Raw genomic sequence first — 26,077 nt, 5'->3', positions numbered from 1 at the left:
AATTTTATAGAATGCTAAGTTGGAGGAGGGCTTTAAAAACAACCTATGTGATTAATGATTGGGATGTCAGGAATGTTCCTGTTCTTTCCCACAGTTCCTGATTTAAAATGTATGGCAGGATGAGGTTGGAATTAATAGCCCTTGTGGTCTCTTCTAACTTTATGATTCTGTGATCACTGTATTCATTACATATAGGAGTGAGTGACTGGAGGAGATACACAGAATGTATGTTCTCGGCCCTTTCAAGTTCTAAGAATATCTGTAGTCCATTTTTATAACTATTCATTTTGTTCAGTTTTTATCATTTCTACTGAATATTGCCTTTGTATTTTCGACCCTATTAGATTGAAAGGGTACAGAATCCTTTCCTCTGGCAGTCCTACCAAGTAAAAAAACAAGAGTTAGATAAAAAAAACGGCCAGACAAAGAATGAAAAGATTCTGTTCCATGGAACTCCACATTCCACAGTGACACCAATTAACCATACTGGATTTAATCGCAGTTATGCTGGAATGAATGGTAAGTGCATCAGAAACTTGTTAACTTACACCAGGTTCTGCCTTTTCTTCACTCAGATCTAGGTGCCTGGCTCTTGTCTCCTGACTTTATCCTATTAGCAATCCCTGAATAAGAGGAAGTATGACTGGCCAAACATCACATGTTTACATAGATCTCTAGCCATCTGTAGATACTCTCCAAATGGTGCCCCATGCAGATGAAGCCCACCTTACAGTCAGTTGGAGCAAGGTGTTTTATGTGATCACTCCCCACTATATAGAAAAGGCTTCGCTCTTGTTTTTAGTTGTATTTTAACCATTTCATCAAATGCAGTGAGCTGTAGTGGTGTCTAAAAAGATGAATTACTCTCTATTGTTAAGCAGTCAATAGTCATTCAGACACTAGTTGCACTCATTTCTCATTGAGTCGCCTATGGGCTGAGAAAAGCGGTATAGAAATAAAGTAAATAAATTGAACATATTACCAGGTACCTGTCTACAAGATTACAGCCTGCCTGTATATGAAGTCATTTTATAATGTCCTTTGAAGTCATGGATATTTGGGGGGGGGGAGGGGGGAGAACACACTAGAGGCAGTTCCACACAGGAATTTAAACCGAGCTCAGTTGGAGTATTTAAACTCGATTGGGCACAGGCTGAAATCCAGACATCTCCTTCCAACATCCATGCTTTTTTTTGGGGGGGGGGGGAGGGGGGTCCAGATGCTCTGCCAGAAGGCCAGGACACAAAATAACCCCCAAGGAAAGCCTTTTAAAAAGAAAATAACTTACCTGACTGCCATTTCCCCTTCTTCAGAGCTCTCCTGGTGTGTCATTTCTATGCATCATGAGAGCTCCAGAGAAGGAGGAATGGTGACCAGGTAAGTTATTTTCTTTTTTAAAGACTTTTCTGTGGATTTTGGGAGGGGTGGGGGCTCTCTTGCGTTTCTTGGGCTTCAGGAGCCTAAGAAACCTGAGACAGCCATGTGGATGGGCACTGGAAGTTATGTATTGTGATCCCCGGGCCCAATCCACACACCGCCCACAGCTGGAAAGACCCGGTTTTTTTTTAAAGAACTGGGTCTTTCTAGATGTCAAATTAATTTGGTACAAAGCAGGGTTTTCCTGCTTTGTGCCGAAGAAATTCATTTTGACATGATGTGAAAATGTGGGAGGGTGTACATTTTGGATGCTGTCTGGTTGCGCCCTAGTTTCTCCCCACCAAATCAATCTGTTGTAGCTTTTCCATTTTGTGCTTTTAGTTTGTGCCTTATTTTGTTTTCCTGCTTCTCAGATTTGGGACCTTAAGTTTATTGTTCCATCAGTTTTATTATAAATTCAGAATTAATGAAGAATTATTTTTGGTGCTTCCTGTTGGTTTTTCCCCACTTCAGTGAACTGACTAGTTTTCAAAGGTCCTGCTCATGCAGTTTATTTGGCAGCTGTCCTTTCTTAAGTCATTGATTTCAAAAATCATAATAATAACTTAATAACTTTATTTTTGTACCCCGCCTCCATTTCCCCAAAGGGGCTCGGGGCTTACATATGACAAAAAGTCTCTAAAACAACACATAAAATAAACACACAGTACAATACAATTTTTTTTAAATAAAACCAATAGCATATAAAACAATTTAAAACTCAGAACAACACCCAACAACCTATGGTGACCCCTGCCATAAGACATGGTCAAACTGTAAACAAGACAAAGGAATGGAATAATGCAAATTGTAGCTAAGGAACAAGGGCATGGGATGAAAGTGCAGTGCTGTATCATTAATTGTGGACCATTGGGGGCTAGACATTCTCAAAGGCTTGTTTAAACATCCAAGTCTTCAAATCCCTACGGAAGGTGGCAGTGTGGGGGCCAGCCTAATCTCCTTGGTGAGGAAGTTCCAAAGCTGGGGAGGCCACCACCGAGAAAGCCCTCTCCCTCGTCCCCACCAGCCACGCTTGTGACAGTGGTGGGATCACAAGGCAGGCCTCCCCGGCAGATCTTAACACTTTTGCAGGTACATATGAGGGGAGGGGGTGCGGTCACAAAGATAGGCAGGGCCCGAACCATTGATTTTGATAATGGTATTTGATAATGGTATTTTCTATTCGTTTCTTGACTTATTTGTTAATACTTTCTAACACTCTCATTTCCTTTTGTGGTTTCAGCTGCAGCAATTGGAAAAGGGACTTACTTTGCTGTAAATGCAAGCTATTCTGCACATGACACATATTCTAGACCAGACAGCAGCGGTAGAAAATACATGTACCTAGCTCAGGTTCTCACTGGGATTTATTGTGTTGGAAGCCATGGATTAATTACTCCACCACCAAAAAACACATCAGGGTTTGACCTGTACGATAGTGTGACTGACAATGTAAACAATCCATCCATGTTTGTCATATTTTCTGATGCTCAGGCTTATCCGGAGTATCTTATTACTTTCAGAAAATAACATCACACTGGAGGGCTGCCCCTCTCCTTTCTAAAAGAAATAAAGACACTGAATGAAAATGATTTGAACAAGCAGGCCATTGGGCTTTTCTCGCTTGAACTTTCTTGCCAATTATGATCCCACTGTGCCTTTTTCGGGATTATCAGGCTAAAATGGTTAAGAGTAATTATGGGGTTAAAGAAGAGATGGGAAGGCCAGCACCAATTCAAGGTAGGTAGGTCTATTCCATGTATTGCACATTGAATCAAATGGAAGGGAACATCTTAAACTTTAAAAGGGTTGTGTGACATATTAGAACAGCTCTGTCATTCCCACAATATCAAGAAACACAGTGCCGTGGGGTGAACCTTGAACTCTACTTTGCTCTTTAATATATTCCTGAAAGTATGCATTTGAAAGGAACTACATCCTGGATATGTAACAAAAATTCCACCCCCTTTCCATGAAGGAATGATTAGAAGCAATGGGATAGTTAACCTGCCAATTCCTCTGCAATGAACTCTTGCACCCAGGCCTTTCTACCCCATCTCTCAACACATTTGCAGATGTGAGTTTATCTGCGTGACCAGACTGCCGTATTACGATCTCTGTGGGGCGTTTCAGGAAACTTGTAACTTCACCACAGTGCATTCTTCTGTTCCTTAAGCTGCTGTGCCTGCTTCTGCCTGTAAAATTCCTGGTTGACATTTCTGTGCGTTGTTAATCTCAGGTATTAAGCACAGAGCAGAGGAGATTTTTTTAAATTTATTTTCAGAAAATGAATGAAATAAGTCTTGTTTTTGTCTTAAGTGCCTTCTGACAACCTTTGCGGCTGTAGCTCTTTGTTAGGTGGCTAGCAGGGCATTCACCGAGAACTGCACATCGCTATAGCCAGGTTACACTGCTCTGGTCTTTCTTCTGGGTTGAGTTGCCAACTGATCTGCAAGGCTCTAGGTCAGTGGTTCTCAACCTGTGGGTCCCTAGGTGTTTTGGCTTACAACTCCCAGAAATCCCAGCCAGTTTACTAGCTGTTAGGATTTCTGGGGGTTGAAGGCCAAAACATCTGGGGACCCACAGATTGAGAACCACTGCTCTAGGCTGAGATGTTCTCCTGTGACTCTAAGCAGTCAGATAAACTACTGTAATTGGCAGGAAATGGTTACACAGAGATAAAACAAGCACAAGCCACTTTAGAACAAAGTCTAGTTTACTTTGGCAAGGACGGGACTGAAGTCTTTCCGAGAAGCTCATATTCACCACACAAGAAGTGGCCATCCTGCATTATCTTTGGACTACTACATGCCTAAGTTGAGAGGCATGAAAGATGACATTTCCAGCCTATTTACAAGAAAGATACCACTGGTTGTTTATTTCCATTGATTTCTTGCAATTGCTAAGGGGGGATGGAAGAGTTTGATTGTATCTGTTTGTGCATAAATAGTGACAGAATCTGTACCACTGCCATGGTTAGCAAAGTTTGTAGGAGTTTGTTACTGCCAATTGCAGTGTTTGATGGTCACATGAAATCTATATGATTAAAAGCTTTGAATTGTTGAGTGACACTCATTTTTCTTTATCATTAGAATCTACCATTTACAGGTTTTATGCCTGTGATTCTTTCAAATACCACTCACCATCCAAACTGTAAAGGTTACCAATCACAAAGAAATATCTCCCACTCCCAAGGGCGAACATGTCAAAATATTCAGCAGCTTAGAGATTCCTCTCCCCACCTCTCTTCCATGAAAGTCAAATGGCATTGGAAAGGAAACAATAGTCAATTCTGATGAAGCTGAAACAGGTCCATGCATACACTGATGTCTGAACTGCCATTTGCACATTTTAAAAATGATCATGCCTGTTAAATTGTCGTTAACTTTGTTAACCTTTGTTGGGCAAGTGGGCTTATTAACAAGAGACCCTCCTCATAAATGCATAGCAGAAGAGTAACTTCGCAGCAGCAGCAGCAGCGTGGCTTGGCACCAGTAGCCCAAAGTGATAAAAACAAAAACACACAGATCAATGTTATCTCTTCCATAAGAGGCTTTTCTTTGTAGTAAAGTAACGTAATTTTACTATTTACAATAACAATGTTATTGTAGATACATAGTAGATTTACACACTGGAGCTTTCTCACACAGAGGTTTACCTCACACTCCTCAGGACGACACTAGCTTTGGCCCACTAACAGGCTATGGCTTTGGCCCACTGTCTTCTACTAACGCTTTCAGTGCATGGCTCACAGTTTTGTAATCAAAAATACCCAGTTAATTTTAATATTTCTGACAACCTTGTCAGTCTTAATTTTTTTAATTACATTTTTTCTTCAATTCCTATGAAATGTTAAGTATGCTGACAAGCTGATTTTAACTGCCGTCAAGCCAACTTATGCTGGAGACCTCTTAAGTCTCCCTATTACCAACAGACTGGCTAAGTTCTTGCAGCCTGGACTCCTGGCTTTTTTGAATCTATCCAACTGTTAGAAGTTTTTCCTCTTTTCCTTCTTCCTTGCCAAATATTGTCGTCTTCTCAGCTTGTAGGGAGAGCCCAGGTTTGATTTGCTCAGTGCTGCCAATAAGGCTTACCTTCAAAATGACCTTTGAGTTCTTTGACTTTTACATGATAACATCATTTGGTTTCCTTCCTTCATATCCCAGTTCATGTTGTGCTAGATTGTTGGCACCTGTTCTTTTTGTATCCTTAAGTTCCCTGAACAGTGCATAGCTATGAACATCACACTTGTCCGGTGTAGTATTGCACACATAAAGATCCCCTTGAGCACCAGTGCAGCAGAAAACTTGGCACTCAAACACTATAAGCCAATGGTTCCCAACCTGTGGTCCACAAGAACTAAAATATGGTCCGTAGCCTCACCATTACACCATTGCAATGAGAGTGACTGGTCTCCTGAAATGCTCTTATAGTGCTGAGGCTTATTAAATATGGTTTTTGTGGGCAAGCAGATGGAGTCTACTGGATGGCATGTTCTATATCAGAAACTAGAGCTGATGTGTTCTATCCAATGCAACTTTCTGAATTGGCACCCCAAATAACCAAACCAAATCTAAAATTAACCAAAAACTGATTTGTAATCCTTTTGGTACTAATGTTGGAGAGGTTAAAATAAAATCTGGTAAAAAAAAGAAAAAAAAGAAAAGGGGGGGGGGTTGGAAACCACTGCTGAAAGAGATCCTAGTAACATGGAAAGTCCCCGTCAAGGTGGCAGCCTCCCATTGCTCATCATTGAGGGTGGGGACAAGGATGAGCAGAATATTAAAAAATATATATTGGCCGTCTGTGTCCATGAATTCTGCATCCATATATTCTGTCCTGTACTGCCCCAAAATACCTGTATTAAAAAAGAACCCCAAAAGTAAAACCTGATTTGGCCATTTTATGTAAGGGACACAATTTTACCACTGTATATAATTGGACTTGTGCATCTATGGATTTTGGTACCCACAGAGGGAGCGGTAGTGGGTCCAGCACATACCAATGGCTCACCATAATCTGAAAACCCTTCAACCATCTAATTGGTCAAGAAGAGAGGGCACAACACACTACTCATTTAGGCATGGTTTGGAAATCTACAGAAATAGGCACTGTATACATCAGACACTAGCACTTCTAGCACAATTGCTGCATCTACCACCATGGTGGCCCAATAGCATTCCAGAAACAAACCAGAACCATCTAATTTATGGCCCAAATATTTCCTTGGGATGTTGCAGACTTCAAACTGCCAGAATTCTGTAGTTGTTTGAGACTTCTGGGAGTTCCAAGGGCAAAAAGTGGGACCCAGGTTTGAATTCGGGGAAAGCGCGGATGAGCTCCCTCTGTCAGCTCTGGCTCCCAATGTGGGGACATAAGAGAAACCTCCCACATGGATGGTAAAACCTCAAAAAACTTCCAGGCGTCCCCCTGGGCAATGTCCTTGCAGATGGCAAATTCGCTCACACCAGAAGCGACTCGCAGTTTCTCAAGTTACTCCTGACAGAAAAAAGGGCTACTGTATGCCGATACTATCTAGAATTACACCAGTGTATCTTTTGAAGATGTTGTAAAAGCAGGCAACTGGTGCCTCCTTGTAGGACATTCCCTCTCCCTGTGTGACCATAACTAGAGTAGATCAGGAGTACTATGGCAGTCTCCACCTACAGTTGCAGAGAAAGGAGCAGCCATTATCTCCCCAGTCCTCATGTGTACAGTAGTGTGTGCTTCTTGGAGATCTGCCCCCCCCCCCCTGTTTTCCAGCTCTCCTCTGCTCTCTAATGGGCCATGGGAGTGCATCTTGATACCAAGCTATGACACCAAATGTAGTTGTGGAAGCCCAGCATTAGATGTACTAGCTGAGCTTTATATTTTATTAGTATACTTATTGGATCAACCATAATGAGTTGCAGATTGCAAATTAATCACCTGGATCTCTGCTTTCAAGCAATCCCCACTCATGCTCATTATCTGGATGGCACAATCTCTATATACTAGCAGAGGAGACAAAGGTCCAAGGTTCTTTTCAGAGACATTTATTGACTCCTCTCCTTACCATTACTTTAACTGCTGAAAATGAATATTGAAATTAGTAAATGAATATGCTATACCTATTTACCAAAAGGATCACAATCCATCTAAAGATCCTCACGTTTCCCACCGTGTGACAGTAGTACCATCACACCTGGTTGTTTATAGTAAAGGTAAAGATTTCCCCTGACACTGTCTAGTCGTGTCTGACTCTGGGTGGTGGTGTTCATCTCCATTTCTAAGCTGAAGAGCTGGTGTTGTCCGTAGACACCTCCAAGGACATGTGGCCAAAATGACTGCATGGAACTCCGTTACCTGCAGTACCTATTGATCTACTCACATAGGTTGGCAGAAGCTAGGCCTAACAGCGGGAGCTCACACTAACTCCCCGGATTCAAACAAAACAACCTTTTGGTCAAGTTCAGCAGCTCTGCAGTTTAACCCGCTGCAACACCAGGGGGCTCCTTGTGGTGCAGCAGGTTAAAGTTTATACACTCAGTTAAATGCATGTGTTATTTAAAACAGCAGATATTTAATAATAATAATAATAATAATAATAATAATAATAATAATCTTGTACCCCATCTGCATCTCCTTGAGGGGATTCGGGGTGGCTTACAAATGACACAAAGTGCCTAAAACAGAGAATATAATCCACAAAATACAAGTACATAATAAAAACATATTTCACAATCTGCTCTCAAATTGAAATATGCAGCTCTCCAAAGTGCTCCTCACCCCATAAATTATAGCTACTTTCGTCCTTGTCCTCCATTCTATTTGTTGCAGTATCTCTGGTTTATGTCAAATGTGATCAAATTGATTACTTTAATAATTTTACTGTTGCACCGATTCTTCTGTTCTGTGCCCTCAATTTTGCTATGTTGATGCCAGTGTTATGATCTTCAGTGTCTGAAACTGATTCAGTTCATAACATTTTAATGCGTTCTTAGTTATCTTAAAGACACCAACCCTAGAAAAGTCAAGTAATTTTTTTAATTTGACGTTCCTGTACTACATTCAACCAATAATCTCATTTGGAATAGACACACTTAATACATTTCTGAACTGTAACAACCTGTGTGGTGTAGTGGATTGAGTGCTTAACTAGGACTCTGGAGATCAAGGGTTGGTCATAGAAACCCACTGGGTGACTTTGGGCAAGTCACACTTTCTCAGCCTCCGAGGAAGGCAATGGCAAACCAATCTTGAGAAGTACATGGCTAATCTGGCCAAAATAGGTTTGCCTTAAAGTCGGAAATGTAACTGCACAGAATAACAACATTGAACCAACAGTGGTCTCAATATATCGAGCAAATAGCTTTATTTTCCAAGTAAGCTTTATTTTCCAAGTAAGGATGAGTGCACCCTAACTATTACTGTCACACAGAATTGCTTAAAAATTGTACAGAACAGGATTGCTGCTGAAGATTTATTTTTGCACTGAAAATAGAAACCCATTTCCTATGAAAACATCCCAAAAGACATGTAATACTGAAACACAGTGTTGACAATTGGATACAGGGCCACAGTTGTCAGGCCAAAGATGTAATATATTTTCTACCCACTCGTATCCCTTAAGAACAAAGCAAGGCACAGCTGGAATATGCAACTTTATTTCCTTCTTAATTATATTTTCATCAATCAATCTCTATTCTTGATCTAGCCAACTATTTTTTTTTAAAAAAATCCTGTTCTGAGCAAGAGCAACAACACAAGAGAAAGTATTGTTTGGGACCAAATGCAACACATAATATTCATATGAATGCTGAAGAAAGAAAGAGAAGAATTAGCATTGTGTCTTCAAAACTAGGTATGACTCAAAAAGAAAATACAGCTCACCCTTTGGTTCCAACATAAGGAGAAAAGAAGCGTGTGGCAACACTGATCCAACAATACTACTGAAAGTGTACCAGATATTATACAGGGTTAGTCAAAATGCATAGGCCAATAAGCCATTCAATTGAATGGCTTATTGGCCTATGCATTTTGACTAACCCTGTACTTGGCGAAAGGACTGTGCCAAGTCTCCGAAATGTCAAACTGAGTAAAAAATAGCAAAACTTGGATGTGCAATAATTTCACAAATTATTGATAATGTTATTTTCTATTTATTTCTTGACTTATTTGTTAATACTTTCTAACACTCTTGTTTCCTTATGTCAAACTGAGTCAAAAATAGCAAAAGTTGGATGTGGAATAATGTGGCCTTCCAGATACTGGTACTATCCCTCCGTACTATGAATGCGGACTAGGGATGATAAAGAAATTTAGCCCAGTTACAGCTGGACAGCCATTACTTGCTCATCCATAAGCCATTGTAAGCTGTTTCCATGCATGATCTTCATCTAAAGTATTTTAAAGAAGGAAATGTGTCTGAAGCAATACCATAAACACCAGGTGGTTAAATATTGCTCAATTTACAGGGCAACATGGTAATTTTTTTTCAAAGTAGAATCTCTGTTTCACAGTCCCAAAATAAAGAGGCACATCTTGGCAGAATCATATGTTTACATCCAACACCAGTGTCATACCTTAGGACTACAGGTGTGGGATCTAGTAATATCACATGAGTGATCCCCTCACAACATAGATGTTCAGACATAAAGAAACAATTTTTCAACTGCTATCAAGTCACCAAGGTAATGGTTGATCAAGTTCATTTTTCCACATTACACAGACATCAATGCAGTGCTCTAAACAAAATGCAAGATTGTGCTGTATCATTATTGAAGATGAATCTGATGTGCTTAGGATATCACACAGCTTGAAAGACAACTTCACCAATGCTTAGCACTACCTGGGCATAAAACTCTTGCATAAATATTCTGCGATTCAATATTTTGCACCTGAGAAGCAGCAATTGTATAATAGTTAAGGTTTCATTCTTTCAAAGCCTTTCAAAACGCTAGCAAAAGGGGCCTGCCTTTAGACAGGAATGCATTTTGGATTTCTTGCAGGAAATAAATCACTCATTCAATTCCTTTTGCTTTCAGTTCTTCTTTAACACGTTTCAAATAATGAGGATCTGGGTAGCCGAAACTAGGTAGTGAAGCAAGAGAGAAAGAGAAAGAGATCTGAGCAAAACAATTCATCAATAATAATAATCATTACTGATGTACAGTAGCTTTTCTTTGACTACCATGTACTCAGAGATTTTTGAAGAGGAAATAGTGTTAAATATATTTAGTTTGGAAACATCTGTTCAACAAAAAATGTATTTGGGAGAGTTGTGCTGAGACTGTGCTAGCATCAAAACTCTCTTTTAAAAAATCAGATAATGGAAAGAAGGGTTTGACTTTTAATGGTGATTTTCTGTTAGGAAAAAAGTGCAGCGCAAAATGAGTATTCTAAATACCCCGTTTCCCCAAAAATAAGACAGTGTCTTATATTAACTTTTGCTCTCAAAGATGTGCTAGGTCTTATTTTCAGGGGATGTCTTATTTTTCCATGAAGAAAAATTCACATTGATTGTTGAACAAATATATTGAACATTTATTATATACTGTACAGTAGTTGTCTGTACATAATAAATCTACTCGCCCCACACTGAGGGTCACAAAAAATAAGGGCTGTCAAGAACCTGGCTCTCACACACTGGAGATCTCCCACAGCAGTTCCTGGACCACTTGTATAGCCGGGACCGTATTGCAGCTTCTGACCACCAGGGGGAGATGCTTCCAAACAAAAACTTTGCTAGGTCTTACTTTTGGGGGAGGCCTTATACTTAGCAATTAGGCAAAACCACTACTAGGTCTTATTTTCATTCTGATTTTTGGGGAAATGGGGTACTTCTTTCAGCTCATTTGAGCAGTGTATAGGTTTGGATTATCCATCAAGCATATTCTCTACACAACGTGCACATGTGTTTAAAGAGTGCATTCAGGGAAACTTGTTTTGAAGCTATTTAAAGTATTATTTATGTGTAAGTCTAGAGATTTTGTCATTAGTACTTTCTCTGCAGAAAGACTCTCCTTCATATCAAAATCTGTAATTGTGACCTCCAAATCAGTCAACTTATACATGAAATTGACTTATACATAAATCTATAGTAAGTTCCAAAGATGGCCTTGGATCTGGACCCCTCCTCCACCCACACAAGGGTTTTGACCCTGTAGAGCCTTCCTGTTGGCTAAAGAAGTTATCTGGACAATCTCCTATCCACTCTCATCTCTTCCGGGACAGAGACCATTCATCCACCATAACACTATGGGACACAACATCACGGACTGCAAAAGGAGGGGAGAAACTGGCAGAACATACCTAGCAGAATTCTACCCTAAATCCAATCTATAGGCTTGGATCCAATGTGTATATCTCTACTACACAGCTATATTAGTTTGATATCACTTTAAGTGTCATGGCTCCATGTGCTTACAGAAGTACTTGGAATTCATTGCTATTCCCGTGGAATACAGCAATGCAAATCTCCAGCAGAAAATTTCAAGAATCTTCCCAAACAACAAATACTAGGATCCCACAGCATGAGACTACTGGAATCCAAAGGGACATATAACTTCTGTAATTCTGTACTTCAGAAAAGCCATTAGGCACACTAATTTGAAATTATAGAAAGTGCATTTCTCATCCCTCTTCCTGCTGGGGTCAACTGCACAACCTAAAAACCTCCAGAACTATATCTAGGGCAGTGGTTCTCAACCTGTGGGTCCCCAGATGTTTTGGTCTTCAACTCCCAGAAATTCTAACAGCTGGTAAACTGGCTGGGATTTCTGGGATTTGTAGGACAAAACACCTGGGGACTCACAGGTTGAGAACCACTGATATGGTTTGGGATCCCCACTGATGTGGTAGGGAGGAATAATCTGAAATTCTTTCATCTAATTCTTTATTACATCATCCCACACTTCTCAAGAGGGTAATACATAAGACTATTATCGAGACATTAAATACTATGATGACACTGTGGCTAGCATCAGAGCAATTGTTTATGTAATATAGATTGGCCTTCTTTTAATCAGGTATGCTGTTGTAGCCTAGATGTATGACCTTGTAACCATTTTATCTTCACATTTGCAATCCTTGTACCATGGCTATGACTGCAAATGGCTCTGCTTCTTCTCTGTGTACTACTATGCCTTTCGGTGCTCCATCTGCCACAGTTACTTGGTATGGCTGGCTGCGTTTTTAAGGTGGGTTTTTAAGGAGGGCTTTGGACATCACGGTTACATGTCTGGTGTAGGATCTAAGCCTACATCTTCTTCCTGTTTTGCTGACAGTGAAGTGTTTGTGGCAAAGTAGAAAATGCAAGAGTTTTCCACCAAGATGTCTGCCCAATGTTTGGTTTTTTCAAAGTAGCAAGCCTTACTCTGAAATTATTTCTACGAGTTCTTAACAATTATAGATGAGGATTACATGCAACAAACTAGAGATCTGTCAAAAATACAAAACAATACAAAAAACCCCCCACAACTTACCCTTGAGGACCACCATATAGGGATGTTTTGTGGTGAATATCATTCCAGGTGACCACATCACTCATACCAGATGTGCGGGACTGGCCCACTGTGAAAATCAATTTTTGCTCAAAGGCCCGTTGAAGCAGCTTCAAAACTTCCCTTCCTTCTTGGTTGTCAGGTAGATACGCTATTCGATGTGTTCCTGAAAATCTTTTGCCTGGATTTGGATGGTTTTTCTAGTTTATGGAGAGAAGACATAGGCTTAGTGCGATACTTAACCGCCAACAGGCTCACCAAATGACAAAAGTATGAACTACTCCTGGTATTGGAAACCAGGTGATGATTTCCAACAATTATAATATTTTCTGGCATATAAGATGACTGGTGTATAAGACGATCCCAACTTTTCCAGTTAAAATATAGAGTTTGGGATATACTCGCTGTATAAGACTATCCCCCTTCCAACACGTCAATTTTTTTTAACAAATCAGATTTGATTTCAATATGGTAATTTTCCTATTACTGTACTTCCTTCTCTGCCTCTCAGATCTCGCACATGCGTGCCTGTGCCATTTAACGGTAGTCCTCAGGAGCAAGATCTGAGGGGCAGAGAAGGAGGTATGGTAAAAGGCAACAAGGGTGGGCCAGATGGGTGAAAGCATGTTTTTCTGGGCACAGTGCCACTCTCTCTCTTTTTTCCATACTTCCGGCATCCTGGATGCCTGCAGCTTGCTCTGCCCTTCACTTACACCTTCCCAGTGAGGCGCCCCCTCACCTTGTCATCAGGACCACGTTAAATCACTTCTTCCGACAAATCCTGGTGAGTAGATTTTGTTCTCCTGTATTTGTACAGTGCCACCCTTGCTGCTTTCATATGATCATCACATACGACGGGGATGCAACTGTGGACGTTTTTGGACTCCCCCCACCATATGCGGCGACCACAGATTCTCTAGTCAGGCTCAGAAGTTTCAGCACCTGCCCTATAAGACGACCCCTGACTTTTGAGGAGATTTTCCTGGGTTAAAAAGTACTCTTATACGCCAGAAAATACAATATAGTTTTGAAAGCATTATGAGTTGTTATTATAACTGAGGCTTCTGCTTTGTGAGAAGGCCTTTTTTTTGAGAACACACATGCATTGAGAAAATGGCATGGAATCAAAAATAGCTTTACTGCTGAGTTGAATTAGTTGATTTAACTGTAATATGACCATGGATGATCTAAGGATAGACTTCTAATCATGCCAAGTTTAACATTAAGTTCTGTGAAGAGCTAACCATGGTTCATTTTGTACTAGATTCCTGCCTCTATGCCCAAAATTCAGTTACAAGTCGGTAAACCTCATCAAGAGGATTGAAGTAAACACTGACTTACAATTTAGCAACTAAATCAATAACAGTATTCTAGTTGGGGCTAGCAGATTATTCATATATGAAGTTGGAATTTGAATAAGTTGAATAATGAATTGGGAAATAGTATCTTGGCCTGATATATATATATATAATTGGTGAGCCACGGTGGTACAATGAGTTAAACCCTTGTGCCAGCTGAACTGCTGACCTGAAGGTAGGTGGTTCGAATCCACGAGATGGGATGACCTCCCACCTGTCAGCCCCAGCTTCCCAAGTGGGGACATGAGAGAAGCCTCCCACAGGATGGAAACACATCCAGGTATCCCCTGGGCAATGATTCTCTCATACCAGAAGCGATTTGCAGTACATTTTCAATTAGCTTCAGACACAAATACACACACACATAGAGTACATATATATAGGGGGGGGGAGAGATAATGCGCTAAATGGGGATTATTGTGCACAATCATGAAAATCCTGCTCAGACTTACCGTTTGAATGCCATCAGCTATGGTATAGGTGATGTTGATAGTACCTGATCTCTCATAACCAGGAAGACGCAGGGAACTTTTCGAGACTGTCATGTGCCCCGGGGGCTGATTCCCTTCTATTTTCCCATAAAATTCACTGCACACAGGGCAGGCTGGCTTGTGCTTCATGGCCTCTCGAATGCAGTCTCTGCAAAACTCGTGCTTGCATTTGGGCAACACTTCTTTCTGGCTGAATTTATCCATACAGATAGAGCACTGCTCCTCTTGCTCCACTTCTTTAGCTTTCAGATCTGATTTTTCCTGGGAAGGATGCTTTGCCGGGGAAAGATGCATTCTGTGGTCACTGTTTTGCTCAAAGGGTCTTCCTGGAATGGTTCCAGTGCTGGAAGAAGGAGCAGGTGACTTTGAAGACAGTTCCACGGCAGAGTCTAGAAATGTCTTGATGTGCTTTTCAGCTTTATAGATTTGTTCTGGAAGACCACGAAAGATCAGTTGACCTTCCTTGTTTTCGAGACATACTCGGGGATTTTCCGTACAAAGTTGCGGAAAGTACTGATTCAATAACTTCTTTTGAACCTCCAGAAGATTCAAAGTTAATTTTCTCTCTGTGGGTTCTAATGTACGCTTCTGATAAATTTCAAAGAAGCTATTGTAAGCTTGTGGGACCTCATATGGTTTTGTGTACTTCTTTGGCTTAAAAAAGATGACGAGGTTTCCACTATTTCCACTAGGCTTTGTGTCTATTTCAGTACCAAACTTCTCGTTTATAGCCCTGATATCTTTAGCCAAAATTGGTTCAAGAAATGTAAATACATCAGCATTGACTTCAATGCCACTCTCTGGGGAATTAATTTTTGGGTTTTTCTCCATGTGCTTTGTCTTTATTTCTTCTATGTCGTTCTTAGCAGCTGAAATCTCCTTTCCAGGGCCACGGAGAATCAACTCCTTTCCCTCTGGTTTAACAAGGACACTTTTATACCGGGTGCTTAACAATTCCTGAGCCTTAACAAAGTGGACGTGCTCAGTGAAAGGAATTCTTTCCTGTTTTAGAACTGATGTTATTTTCTGAAAAGCACTGACAAATTTCTGTTGAGCTTTCTCAATGGAGTTTGGTGCCCCAAGAGAAACGAACTTTACAGAAGTCAAACCATTTCCACGATCGTTCCAAGTCAGTCTGGCATTACAACTCTGCTCTAATTCTACAACTGTTTCCTTACAGACCTGGTTAAAATATTCAAAAATAGCTGAAGGCACTTCCATAGTAGACACGGCTTCGAAATCATTCTTGCTTTCCTCTTTCACACTTTCCATTTCCACATCCATGTTGTCTGACGAATTCTGTCCATTCAGGGGGGAAAATGCACTGCGGTGCCGGGGAGAGTTTGCAAGGACTTTCTCAAAGTGAGAGTGCAACTTCTGGATAGCGTCATAATCTCCCAACACCCTTTCTACGCCAATATGGCTTGAACATGAATATATTTTTATAGTGGGGAACAACGTAGCCACCTGATCCCTCTCTTCTCTTGTGAGCAGGTCTGTATTCAAAGTGGCAGAAACATTGAGAAAAATCTGAGGAGGAAAAAGAGATCAGGCAACTTAAAAAAGAATCAAGTGGCATGTGCCGGCTGCTAAAAGTCCCTGATCCAAACCAATAACTCATAGGCTAGTACAATTTCACATTTAGCAGGCATGCAGCGACATATTTCATAGAAGAATGAATGCATGGTTTCCTTTGCAAAACCAATCTTTAGTTACAGATGTGAAGGGTAGGAGATGAAGGAAGAGCATTAAAAAAGGGAGGTGAAACCTCATACCAAAAAACTATTAAGGTTATCCGGAAAGTAAGGTTACAAGGCACTTGCAGGGAATTTTCTCGGGGGAAGTTGGTATCACTCCTGCATAGCGAGAAGCCACTGGAAACGAATGAGCAGTGAAGTTGATATCACTGTTGTGTAGCAGGAAGCCAGTGGAAGAGAAAGAGCAGTGAAGTTGGTATTACTGCCATGTACTGGGAACCCAGCAGAAGTGAACGAGCAGTGCCAGTCGTCAGTAGCTCATCAACTGGCATTGTGGTGAGAGTTAGAGATGAGTGTCCTCATTCCATTTCCCTTCTGTCTCCTTCGTGACAATGCGCGTCCACACATTGCTCAAGCAACGCAAGAGTTGTTGACTTCATTTAATCAGGATGTTTTAAGCCAACCCTCTCACAGTTCCAATCTCACACCCAGTGACTATCATCTGTTCACTAAATTAAAGGAATACCTTGGTGGAAAACACTTTTCCGATGACGACAAGGTGAAAATTGAAGTGGCAAACTAGCTTAAAAAGTTGGTGGGAGACTTCTATGACACAGGAATAAAAAAAATGTTGCATGGATGACAAAATGTATTGGACTGGATGGTGATTATGTGGAATAACAATGTACTAGCTATGCTTAAATCCATGCAAGTTTTATTAAAATATATTCATTCCTTGTATTTTTTTTTAAATCTTGTAACCTTACTTTTTGGATATCCCTCGTATGTTTCAATTTCTTCTTCTGTGTTTCTCAAAAGGAAATTTTGAGAACCACTGAAGATGTTCCCATGGGAAAAAATGCTCTTTTGGAATTAGTGAACTCCTTTGCAAGACAAGGTTCCATTCATGCAAAATCACGGGACCTGCGGAACAGAACTATCTCTAAATAATTCAGTTTACAGAACAAGAGGAGAATTCCTGTACATTCGACAGCCATATTCAACCTTCAAATCCAAGCAGCAAGCACTGCCATCTTCCTAAGAGACCCATACAGAGGAAGCATTCCTTGTTTGTAACTATAGTACTGTATTGTTTCTAATTTTTGAAATTTCAAATTCATATTGTAATCCATCAATTTTTAATTTTATCGTGTCATGTTTGCTATTAAGATACCTTGAGTCCCTGTATGGGGAGAAAGCAGGATAACAATAAAGTAAATAAATAAAAAATAAAAGGACAATGCTCTCAGGGTTCATATCTTGTCAGACAGCAACTTTGCAAAGAGTTTTCCCATTCAACGAAAGCAGTTCATTTTATTTATTACCAAAGTTATGTTTTGTTTTCATTTATCCCCGTATCGAGGAGAAATTTGGAGGCTAAAAGTTATAGATTTCGATATGAGGCATGGATAAGTTGAGGGCCATTCCACAGAGAAGGGAAAACAGCAAAGCCATCTCAGGCCCCTTTCTACACTGCCAGATAAAGTCCAGATTATCTACTTTGGCAATGTATCTACTATTATCTACTATGGCAATGTAGACTCATATAATCCAGTTCAAAATCAGATGTGGATTATCTGCTTTGATAATCTGGATTATATGGCAGTGTAGAAGGGGCCTCAGAGGGCTAGTCACCCTGCCTACTGCCAGCATTTCTTCTATCTATCTATCTATCTATCTATCTGAAAATATGTGCATATATGGCTGGGATGTCCACTTACACAGACAAGCTCCTGCCTCCACAAACAGTGAAAGCTCCCACTACTCAAGAGACACCAATGGCCCTCCCCCTCCAATGACATTGCAGGTTATAGTGAGCGCCATGAACATGTACAAGAGCCCTGCCAATGTCCTCCACAAGCACCATACTGCCCACCACCCAAGTGAAAGCTTTCATACAGGGACAATTTCATCCTAGATTTTATGTGTTTCTTCCACCACAGGCATCCCAGTGTTTCTGACTCTCTCCATTGGCATGAAGTTTGCATGATCCCGCCCACTGCCTCTCCCTTAACCCTTTCCTAGTCTTTTCTATGGCTCACAGCATACAGAGGAATTGATAAGCAACTGAATATACTAGAGAGGTTTGGGGAGAATTCGCCATAATTTATAGGAGTTGTAGGTACTGGGATGTATAGTTCACCTGCAATCCAAAAGCACTCTGAACTCCACCAACCCTGGAACTAACTTGGCACACAGAGGTTCTATGACCAACAAAACGTATTGGCAGTCTTTGCAGGGATTTATAGGAGTTGTAGTTCACCTACATCCAGAGCGCACTATGAACTCAAACAATAATGGATCTGGACCAAACTTGGCATGCATACCCAATATGCCCAAATTTGAATACTGGTGAGTTTTGAGGGGAATTGGCCTGGGCATTTTGGAGTTGTGCGTACTGGGATTTATAGTTCACTTTTAATCAGTGAGCACTCTGAACTCCACCAAAAATGGAATTGGACCAAACTTGGCACGCAGAGCCCCCATAACCAGCAAAAAATACCAGAGGTCTCTGGGGAAAATTCAACTTGATTTGGAGGAGTTGTAGTTCACCTACAGCCAGAGCAAACTGTAAACCCAAACAATGAAGGATCTGAACCAAACTTGGCATGCATACCCGATATGTCCAAATTTGATTACTGGAGGGGTTGGGGGGGGGGGGCATGGGACTACTGACCTTCCTTTCTGGGAGTTGTAGTTCACTCACAACCAAAAGAACTGTGATCTCTACCAATGATGAACCTGGGCCAAACTTGGCATACATACCTGATATGCCTACATTTGATTACTGGAAAGGGTTGGGGGTGGGGGGGGGGATAACCTTCCTTTCTGGGATTTGTAGTTCACCCACAATCAGAGAAATGGTGACCTCCACCGATGATGGACCTGGACCAAACTTGGCACACATACCCAATATGCCCAAAATTTGATTACTGGAGGAGTTTAGGGGGAACAGACTTTGACCTTTCTGGGAGTTGTAGTTCACCCACAACCAGAGGAACTGTGACTTCCACCAATAATGGACCTGGACCAAACTTGGCACAAAGAACCCCCATGGCTGACTCAACCTACTGGAGGGATTTGAAGGGACTGACCACAGTGTGAGTTGTAGCTTACCCTACACCCAGAGAGCACACTGAACCCCACTGATGATGCACCTAGAGCAGTGGTTCTCAAGCTGTGGGTCCCCCGGTGTTTTGGCCTACAACTTCCAGAAATCCCAGCCAGTTTACCAGCTATTAGGATTTCTGGGAGTTGAAGGCCAAAACATCTGGGGACCCGCAGATTGAGAACCACTGCCCTAGAGCAAACTTGCCCAACATAACAAACTTTAGGTACCGATGGAATTTCACAGGGTTCACCCACAACCTTATGCATTTTGTACACTTAAAAATGGACTTTTGGACTGGACCATGTTGTTGTCTTTACCTTTCTGGTCAGGTGGTCAAGATCACTGGAACGTGTCCCACCTGGCTTCCACTCCAGTTCATTCTGCGCTGACACTGCGTTCAAGACAGGAGAGGCCTCTGCTGCTGGACCGGCGTGGTTTGCTAAAGGTCTTCCTCCTCCTCCTCCTCCAGGGCCCGCTCCGTCGACTTCAGAACTGGGCAAGATGCTGACCTCCAGGTTTCTCCCATCAATGGTTATCCAGTGGAGTTCGCGGGTCTTCACTTGGTTCTTTGCTGGACAAGAAAGGAAACAAACAAGGGCATTTGGGTTCAGAGGTGCCCTCGTTCTGAAGCCACACCATACAGAGCATTCCTGACCACTTTGTGTTTCTTTGACAACAAAAGAAAAGAGGACAACAATCCCATAGCAAAGTCCACTCGACTCTGAGGCCCCTTCCACACAGCTGAATAAAATCCCACATGTATCTGCTTTGAACTGAGATATAGGTTAGTGTGGACTCAGATCACCCAGTGCAAAGCTGATATGGTGGGATTTCCTGCCTTGATATTCTGGGATAGAGGGCTGTGTGGAAGGGCCCTGAGCTCTACATTTCCAAGAAGTGCCCAATCCCAGGAAGGAAGGGGACGGAGCTCTTTTATAATTAGCACCAACGTCACTTTCTCCCCAGAGTTTCAGTTTCAGAGGCAAGTGTGAACTAAGTCGAGGCTCAGCCTGGCTGGAGAATTCATGCCATCTGGCACCACTAGGGGGCAATGCGATGCAACGCTGTGATCTGCAGTTTGGCGAGGTCCACGCATTTTGGAGCAAAGAGGAGGAAAGACTTTGGAAAACTGCCTGGGGCAGTTAAAGCGAAGCCAAACCGCGTTAACTCTACAGTGTAGACACACCCAAAGGCTTTAGACAGAGAGCTGGTGCCTCCTCAAACTACAACTCGCAGGATTCCATAGGCTTGAGCAGAGGGAGTTAAAGCTACAGACACAACCAAAGCCTTTAGCCAGCCTTTCGCCAAAGGGAGCTGGTGACTCCGGAAACTAACTCCCAGGATTCCATAGCCTTGAGCGGCGGGAGTTAAAGCGAAACCAAGCCGCGTCAACTCTACAGTGTAGACGCACCCAACGTCTCTAGCCAAAGAGAGCTGGTGCCTCCTCAAACTATAACTCCCAGGATTCCAGAGCATTGAGCAGCAGGAATTAAAGCGAAACCAAACCAAGTCAACTCTACAGTGTAGACGCACCCAACGTTTCTAGCCAAAGAGCGCTGGTGCCTCCTCAAACTATAACTCGCAGGATTCCAGAGCCTTGAGTGGCAGGACTGAAAGCGAAACCAAACCGCGTTAACTTTACAGTGTAGACGCACCCAAAGTCTCTAGCCAAAGAGCGCTGGTGCCTCCTCAAACTATAACTCGCATGATTCCATAGCCTTGAGTGGCGGGAGTTAAATCGAACCCAAACCGCGTTAAGTCTACAGCGTAGACGCCCCCGGAAGCGAGGGGAAGGAGCCTCTCCCACGCCTTACCTTCCTCGGAGCGGAACCTGACTGCGTAGAGGCCCCGCTCCGCGTCCCGCGCCCGGACCTCGCACTCTCCGCCCCCGGACTTCTTGGGGGACTGGAAGTAGGCCTCCAGCTTGAGCTCGATCTGCTTGGGGTTGTTACCGGAGGGATAGACGCGCACCAGGAGCGGGGAGACGCGGGCGTCCATGGCCAGGGCTGGGCGGAGGGGCGCCGCGCTTTCGCTTTCGTTTTCCCCAAGACGCTCCCGCAGGCGCCCCTGACATGCGCCACAGCGCCCCCTGCCGCCCCCACGGGGAATGCAAGCAAGCAAGAAAGGAAGGAAAGGCAGCCCCAGCTTCCTAGTCAGGAAGGCCTTCTTTAGGAAATGGACCGCTTTCGCTACTTGGGAAGCCTGGGAGATGTAGATTGATGAGGCACCAGCCCTATCTACACCAATATTTTGTTTTGACCAGGGACCACTCTCCAACATTAGTACCAAAAGGCTTACAAATCAGTTCTTGGACAACTTTAGATTGGGTTTGGTTATTTGGGGTGCTGATTTGGACAACTGCATTGGATACACCACATCAGCTCTAGTTTCTGATACAGAACATATGCCCTCCAGTAGTTGCCACCTGTTGTTACACAATCACTTGTAGCCCAAGGATGATGGTCCTCCAAGTGTAGTGTCTTGGTGGTGGGTTTGTAAGTAACTGTGGATCCCTATTCTTGATCCACATGTTCTCCCGCAGTGAGGACATCTGTTTCGAGATGGAAGGTGGTCCCAGTCAGGGTTGGGTTGACATGCCTTCCTCTTGGCACATTTCTCCCTCTCGCCTTCCATTTGTGCCTCTTTGAATTCTGCAGCACTGCTGGCCACAGCTGACCTCCAGTTAGAGTACTCAAGGGCCAGGGCTTCCCAGTTCTCAATGTCTATGACACAGTTTTTAAGGTTGGCTTTAAGCCCACCTTTAATTGTCCACCAACATTGCGTTTCCCAATCTTGAGTTGGGAGTATAGTGTCTGCTTTGGGAGACGGTGATAGGCATTCAGACAACGTGGCCAGTCCAGAAGAATTAATGGCATAGGAGCATCGCTTCAGTACTGGTGGTCTTTGCTTCTTCTGCCCACCCACAGAAAACAATATTTAATAATCTCAAGTTGATGCAGTCAATCCAATGCACTGAATGAGCACCCCAAATAACCCCAGGAACAGGCGTAAAAATAAAGACACCAAGGCGCCCCCGCTTCTAGGCACAACATGGAATGGCTCCGCTCAGGGAGAGGGAGGAGAAGGAGGAGAAGCTCTAGTCAAGAGGCTTGTTGTCGCACCTTTCATGTGTAGTCAGTCACTCCCTTCCCGACATCCCTGTTGCCTTGGCACTATAAGAGGGTTTCGCGAGACCACTCGCTCTTGTTACAGCTTTGTAGTAACGGTGAGGCCACAGACCATATTTTAGTTTTTGGAGACAACTGGTGGTCCACGGACCAAAGGTTGGAAACCACTAATATGCACTATGGAATGAATAGCTTCTGACACCATTACTTTCACTGCCTTGGCTCAAGGCTATGGAATCCTGGGAGTTGTAGTTTGACAAGGTCGTGAACTTACTCTGTTTTCCTCCCCATTAAAGTTACGTAGTGAGCCAAAGCTTTGCTGAGTATTCAAAGGGGGAGGGAGGAAAGGAAGAAAGGACCAAGGAATGAGGGAGAGAAACAAGAAAGGTAGAGGGAGAGAGGGAAGAAAGGACGGCAGCAAGGGAGAAAAGAGAGAGGGGAGGAAGGAAGAAAAGAAGGAAGGGGGATCATATCTTTAACTACTATATTTCCATAGGGCTGAAGTTTCTATTGACATATCTTCCACATTCAGGTGAGTTAAATGTTAGCCACGAGCCTCTGTACTGAATGTGTTTCTTCAAGGATTTATCTCCCAAAAGAAATTGACCTGAAAGAAACACATTCCACAATGAGAAAGATAAAATAGAGCAAATAAGGATATTGTTTATCTGATCCTAACTGGTTTGGGCCAGTCCATGAAACTCTTTAAATGTGTTATTCTTTTAATTTGTTACAGGATCTTAGTTTATGTTTCAATGCAAGTGATCTGCTGTCCCATTTGGCATTTGCTCTACTACTCCCAGGCCTGGTTAGTTTGGAAGTGGAGTCTCCTTTGAGGAGACACTTTGTTGGGTGAGCTAGCAAGGCCGATGAATAGTGTGATCAAGGGAGGAAGGAAACACTCTAATTAGCAACACTTGGCAACTGTCCACTCACTTTGTTTATTATTATTATTATTATTATTATTATTAACAATATTTATACCCTGCCTTCCTACCCAAGGGGGCTCACAGTTACACACTTTGATAAAAAACAAAGCATTTTTTAAAAAAAGTTAAACAATACTGCGTGTTAGGTTAAAATGCAGTTAAAATACAATAAATCCAATTAAAATGCATTTCAAAATACCAAATTCCCCAAAAAACTATCGTGCTTTGATTTAATGAATTGGATGGTACAAAAATATTTACTAGGTACACATCTGGGGCCATGGCGGTGCAGCAGGTTAAACTGCTGACCCACTGAACTTGCTGACCAAAAGGTCAGTGATTCAAATCCAGGGAAGGGATGAGTATACAAGTGTGAGTGGATCAATAGGTACCGATTCAGCAGGAAGTTAACGGAACTCCATGCAGTAATGCTGGCCGCATGACCTTGGAGGTGTCTATGAACAACACCGGCTTTTATGCTTAGAAATAGAGATGAGCACTACCCCCCGGAGTCAGACTTCACTAGACTTAATGTTAATTAATTATGATGGTTATAACTCTGGCGATGTCATCCGAGTGGAACTTCACTATAGGTTGATATTGAAAAGATATTGGTCAAGACTTGAAGTGCATCTACATTGTAGAATTAATGCAGTTTGATGCCACTGTAATTGCCACTCCCTTTGCAGAGGTGGCTAAAACCTTGTCATAAGACATCCCCATAATTCCATATCTTTGAGCTATGGTGCTTAAACTATATTCATTCTACAATGTAGACTCATCCTGGTGTACTTCTCATTGCTGTTCCAGGGATTCCCAACAACTGATAGAAGAAGGAGATGTGCTAAGATTGTATTTCTTTCACTGATGCTTTTGCCTTCTTTATAATAAAATCTTTGGCGCTTATTGCTTCTGAATCCATGAGTAAGATTACACCCTTCCTCCCCGCTCCCCTACTTTCACATGGCAAGAAGATTGTGAGCAAGAAAGTAACTTGACAATGAGGTGTAGGTTCTGGGGTCTCTATAGTAACTGGACAAGAAGATTCCAAGAGGAATCGCTACATAACCAAGGAAGCTCCCTTACTACTCAGCCAAAGCAAGCGGACAATGGAGGAGGAAAGAAGCAGCATCTAGAAGGGGACAACACAGAAAGGGTTCGAAATGGGGAACATGATGAAACTGCTGGTAGGTGGACGGAAAGAAAAGATGGTTCAGCAGAGGTTGCACCTACACTCTAGAGTTAGTGCAATTTTGTGGTGTAATGTAAAATAAACCACATGTAGTTCACATTTGATCAGCCCACACACTGCCTTGCGAGGAAAAGAAAATATGCCACGCAGGTGAACAGTAAAGAACAAGTAGTTTACTCTTCTTAGTTCAAAACAACATATGTATAATCAATTACACTGACTCAGATAATATCCTTTTATGAGAGATTTAAAATGGTATGTCTTTGTCTATCTGGATAAACTCCTTCAGCAGCTTGTGAAACAAGAGCACACTCCAAACTCTGTCTCTCTTTGCTTCTCTCTTCTTTTGTCTGTCCACCTGCATATCTCATGCCTGAACAAAAAGTAACAGTATCCAAAAGCCCCAGGCTCAGCCAACTTCCCGGGCATTACCCGGCCAATCAGCTTAATGCATCTTATTTTTCAGTTGACACACACGCACTCACTGGTTCCTTGCATGCTCCAACAAATTTGACACTGCTTTAGCTGCCATGGCTCGATGCTATGTAATTATAGGAGTTGTAGTTTTACAAGCGCTTTTAAAAGCTTTTACTTTTAAAAATTTACGAAAGCAAGGATTTTTGAGTAGTGAACATAGTGCACAAATATTAATTTTGATTTCTGAGAGAGATATAGGAGTAATGATCTGATTGCACTTTTATGGCCATTTGATTTCAAAATGTTTTAAAATACCTGTTTACATTATTTTCACAGACTTCCAGTTCTGAGACCACTCAGCATGACAACCCAGGTAGATAATCCACTTTAAACATTTTGTAGGAGATCATACTTTTTTTACTTAATTTTACTTAATTTTTGTTTTACGGAAGTGGCTGAAGAAGATCTATGAACTGCAGCTTCCAAAAGGCCATATTCCTTGCCATTTTGATGGCTCTATAAAGACCAGTTCTTTTCCTTCTGGGTGAAATAGCTTTAAGATCCAAAGGCTCTCAATCCGAATATACAGGCAGTCCTCGAGTTACAAACATCCGACTAACAAATGACTTATAGTTAAGAAGCTTTCTTACCAATCCTTGTTTCCTCAAGACAAATATTTCAAAACCAAATGATCACAGGGACAGAAAGTGAGGTAAAATCTTCTAAACAGGGGCATAGGCAGTAAAACAAACACCACAGTGGTGTTAACCATTTCCCATGTCCAAAGCTTGTGTGTGTGTGTATGGCTGGAGATACACTGTAAAATGTACTTGTTCCAATTTACATACAAATTA

At 42.1% G+C, this 26,077-nt stretch overlaps 3 protein-coding genes across 5 annotated transcripts in view; 2 read left to right on the top strand and 1 right to left on the bottom strand.

Annotated features, from left to right (window-relative positions):
* The window catches only part of PARP14 (poly(ADP-ribose) polymerase family member 14), a 35,865-nt gene extending 31,386 nt beyond the window's left edge, over positions 1 to 4,479 (top strand). Inside the window, exons 16-17 of the mRNA XM_060775305.2 lie at positions 345 to 519; positions 2,660 to 4,479. Coding sequence (XP_060631288.2) covers positions 345 to 519; positions 2,660 to 2,946 — 462 coding nt within the window. The 3' untranslated portion in view covers positions 2,947 to 4,479. The remainder of the gene's footprint in view (positions 1 to 344; positions 520 to 2,659) is intronic.
* Positions 4,480 to 9,043: 4,564 nt separating this feature from the next.
* On the bottom strand, positions 9,044 to 21,852 carry DTX3L (deltex E3 ubiquitin ligase 3L). The gene is made up of 5 exons (XM_060775336.2): positions 21,372 to 21,852; positions 19,875 to 20,128; positions 14,710 to 16,278; positions 12,882 to 13,099; positions 9,044 to 10,488 (listed from the first exon to the last, which is right to left on the bottom strand). The coding sequence occupies exons 1-5, from the start codon at positions 21,835 to 21,837 to the stop codon at positions 10,419 to 10,421; spliced, it is 2,577 nt and encodes an 858-aa protein (XP_060631319.2). The 5' UTR covers positions 21,838 to 21,852; the 3' UTR covers positions 9,044 to 10,418.
* The window catches only part of PARP9 (poly(ADP-ribose) polymerase family member 9), a 21,256-nt gene continuing 15,283 nt past the window's right edge, over positions 20,105 to 26,077 (top strand). Inside the window, exons 1-2 of one of the 3 annotated variants that reach the window (XM_060775324.2) lie at positions 20,105 to 20,170; positions 25,560 to 25,596. Coding sequence is in view for 1 of the 3 variants with exons in the window: in XM_060775318.2 (XP_060631301.2) it covers positions 24,778 to 24,801; positions 25,560 to 25,596 (61 nt within the window). In the remaining 2 variants the exon portion in view is untranslated. Of the gene's footprint in view, positions 20,171 to 21,873; positions 23,218 to 23,699; positions 24,802 to 25,559; positions 25,597 to 26,077 lie in introns of those variants that run through there. The other 2 variants (XM_067473245.1, XM_060775318.2) reach the window with 2 other exon arrangements.

The sequence above is a fragment of the Anolis sagrei genome, chromosome 1, assembly GCF_037176765.1.
Source record: "Anolis sagrei isolate rAnoSag1 chromosome 1, rAnoSag1.mat, whole genome shotgun sequence".
Lineage (NCBI taxonomy): Eukaryota > Metazoa > Chordata > Lepidosauria > Squamata > Dactyloidae > Anolis > Anolis sagrei.
Note: the sequence above shows the minus strand (reverse complement) of the source record. Positions and strands in the feature narration are given on the sequence as shown.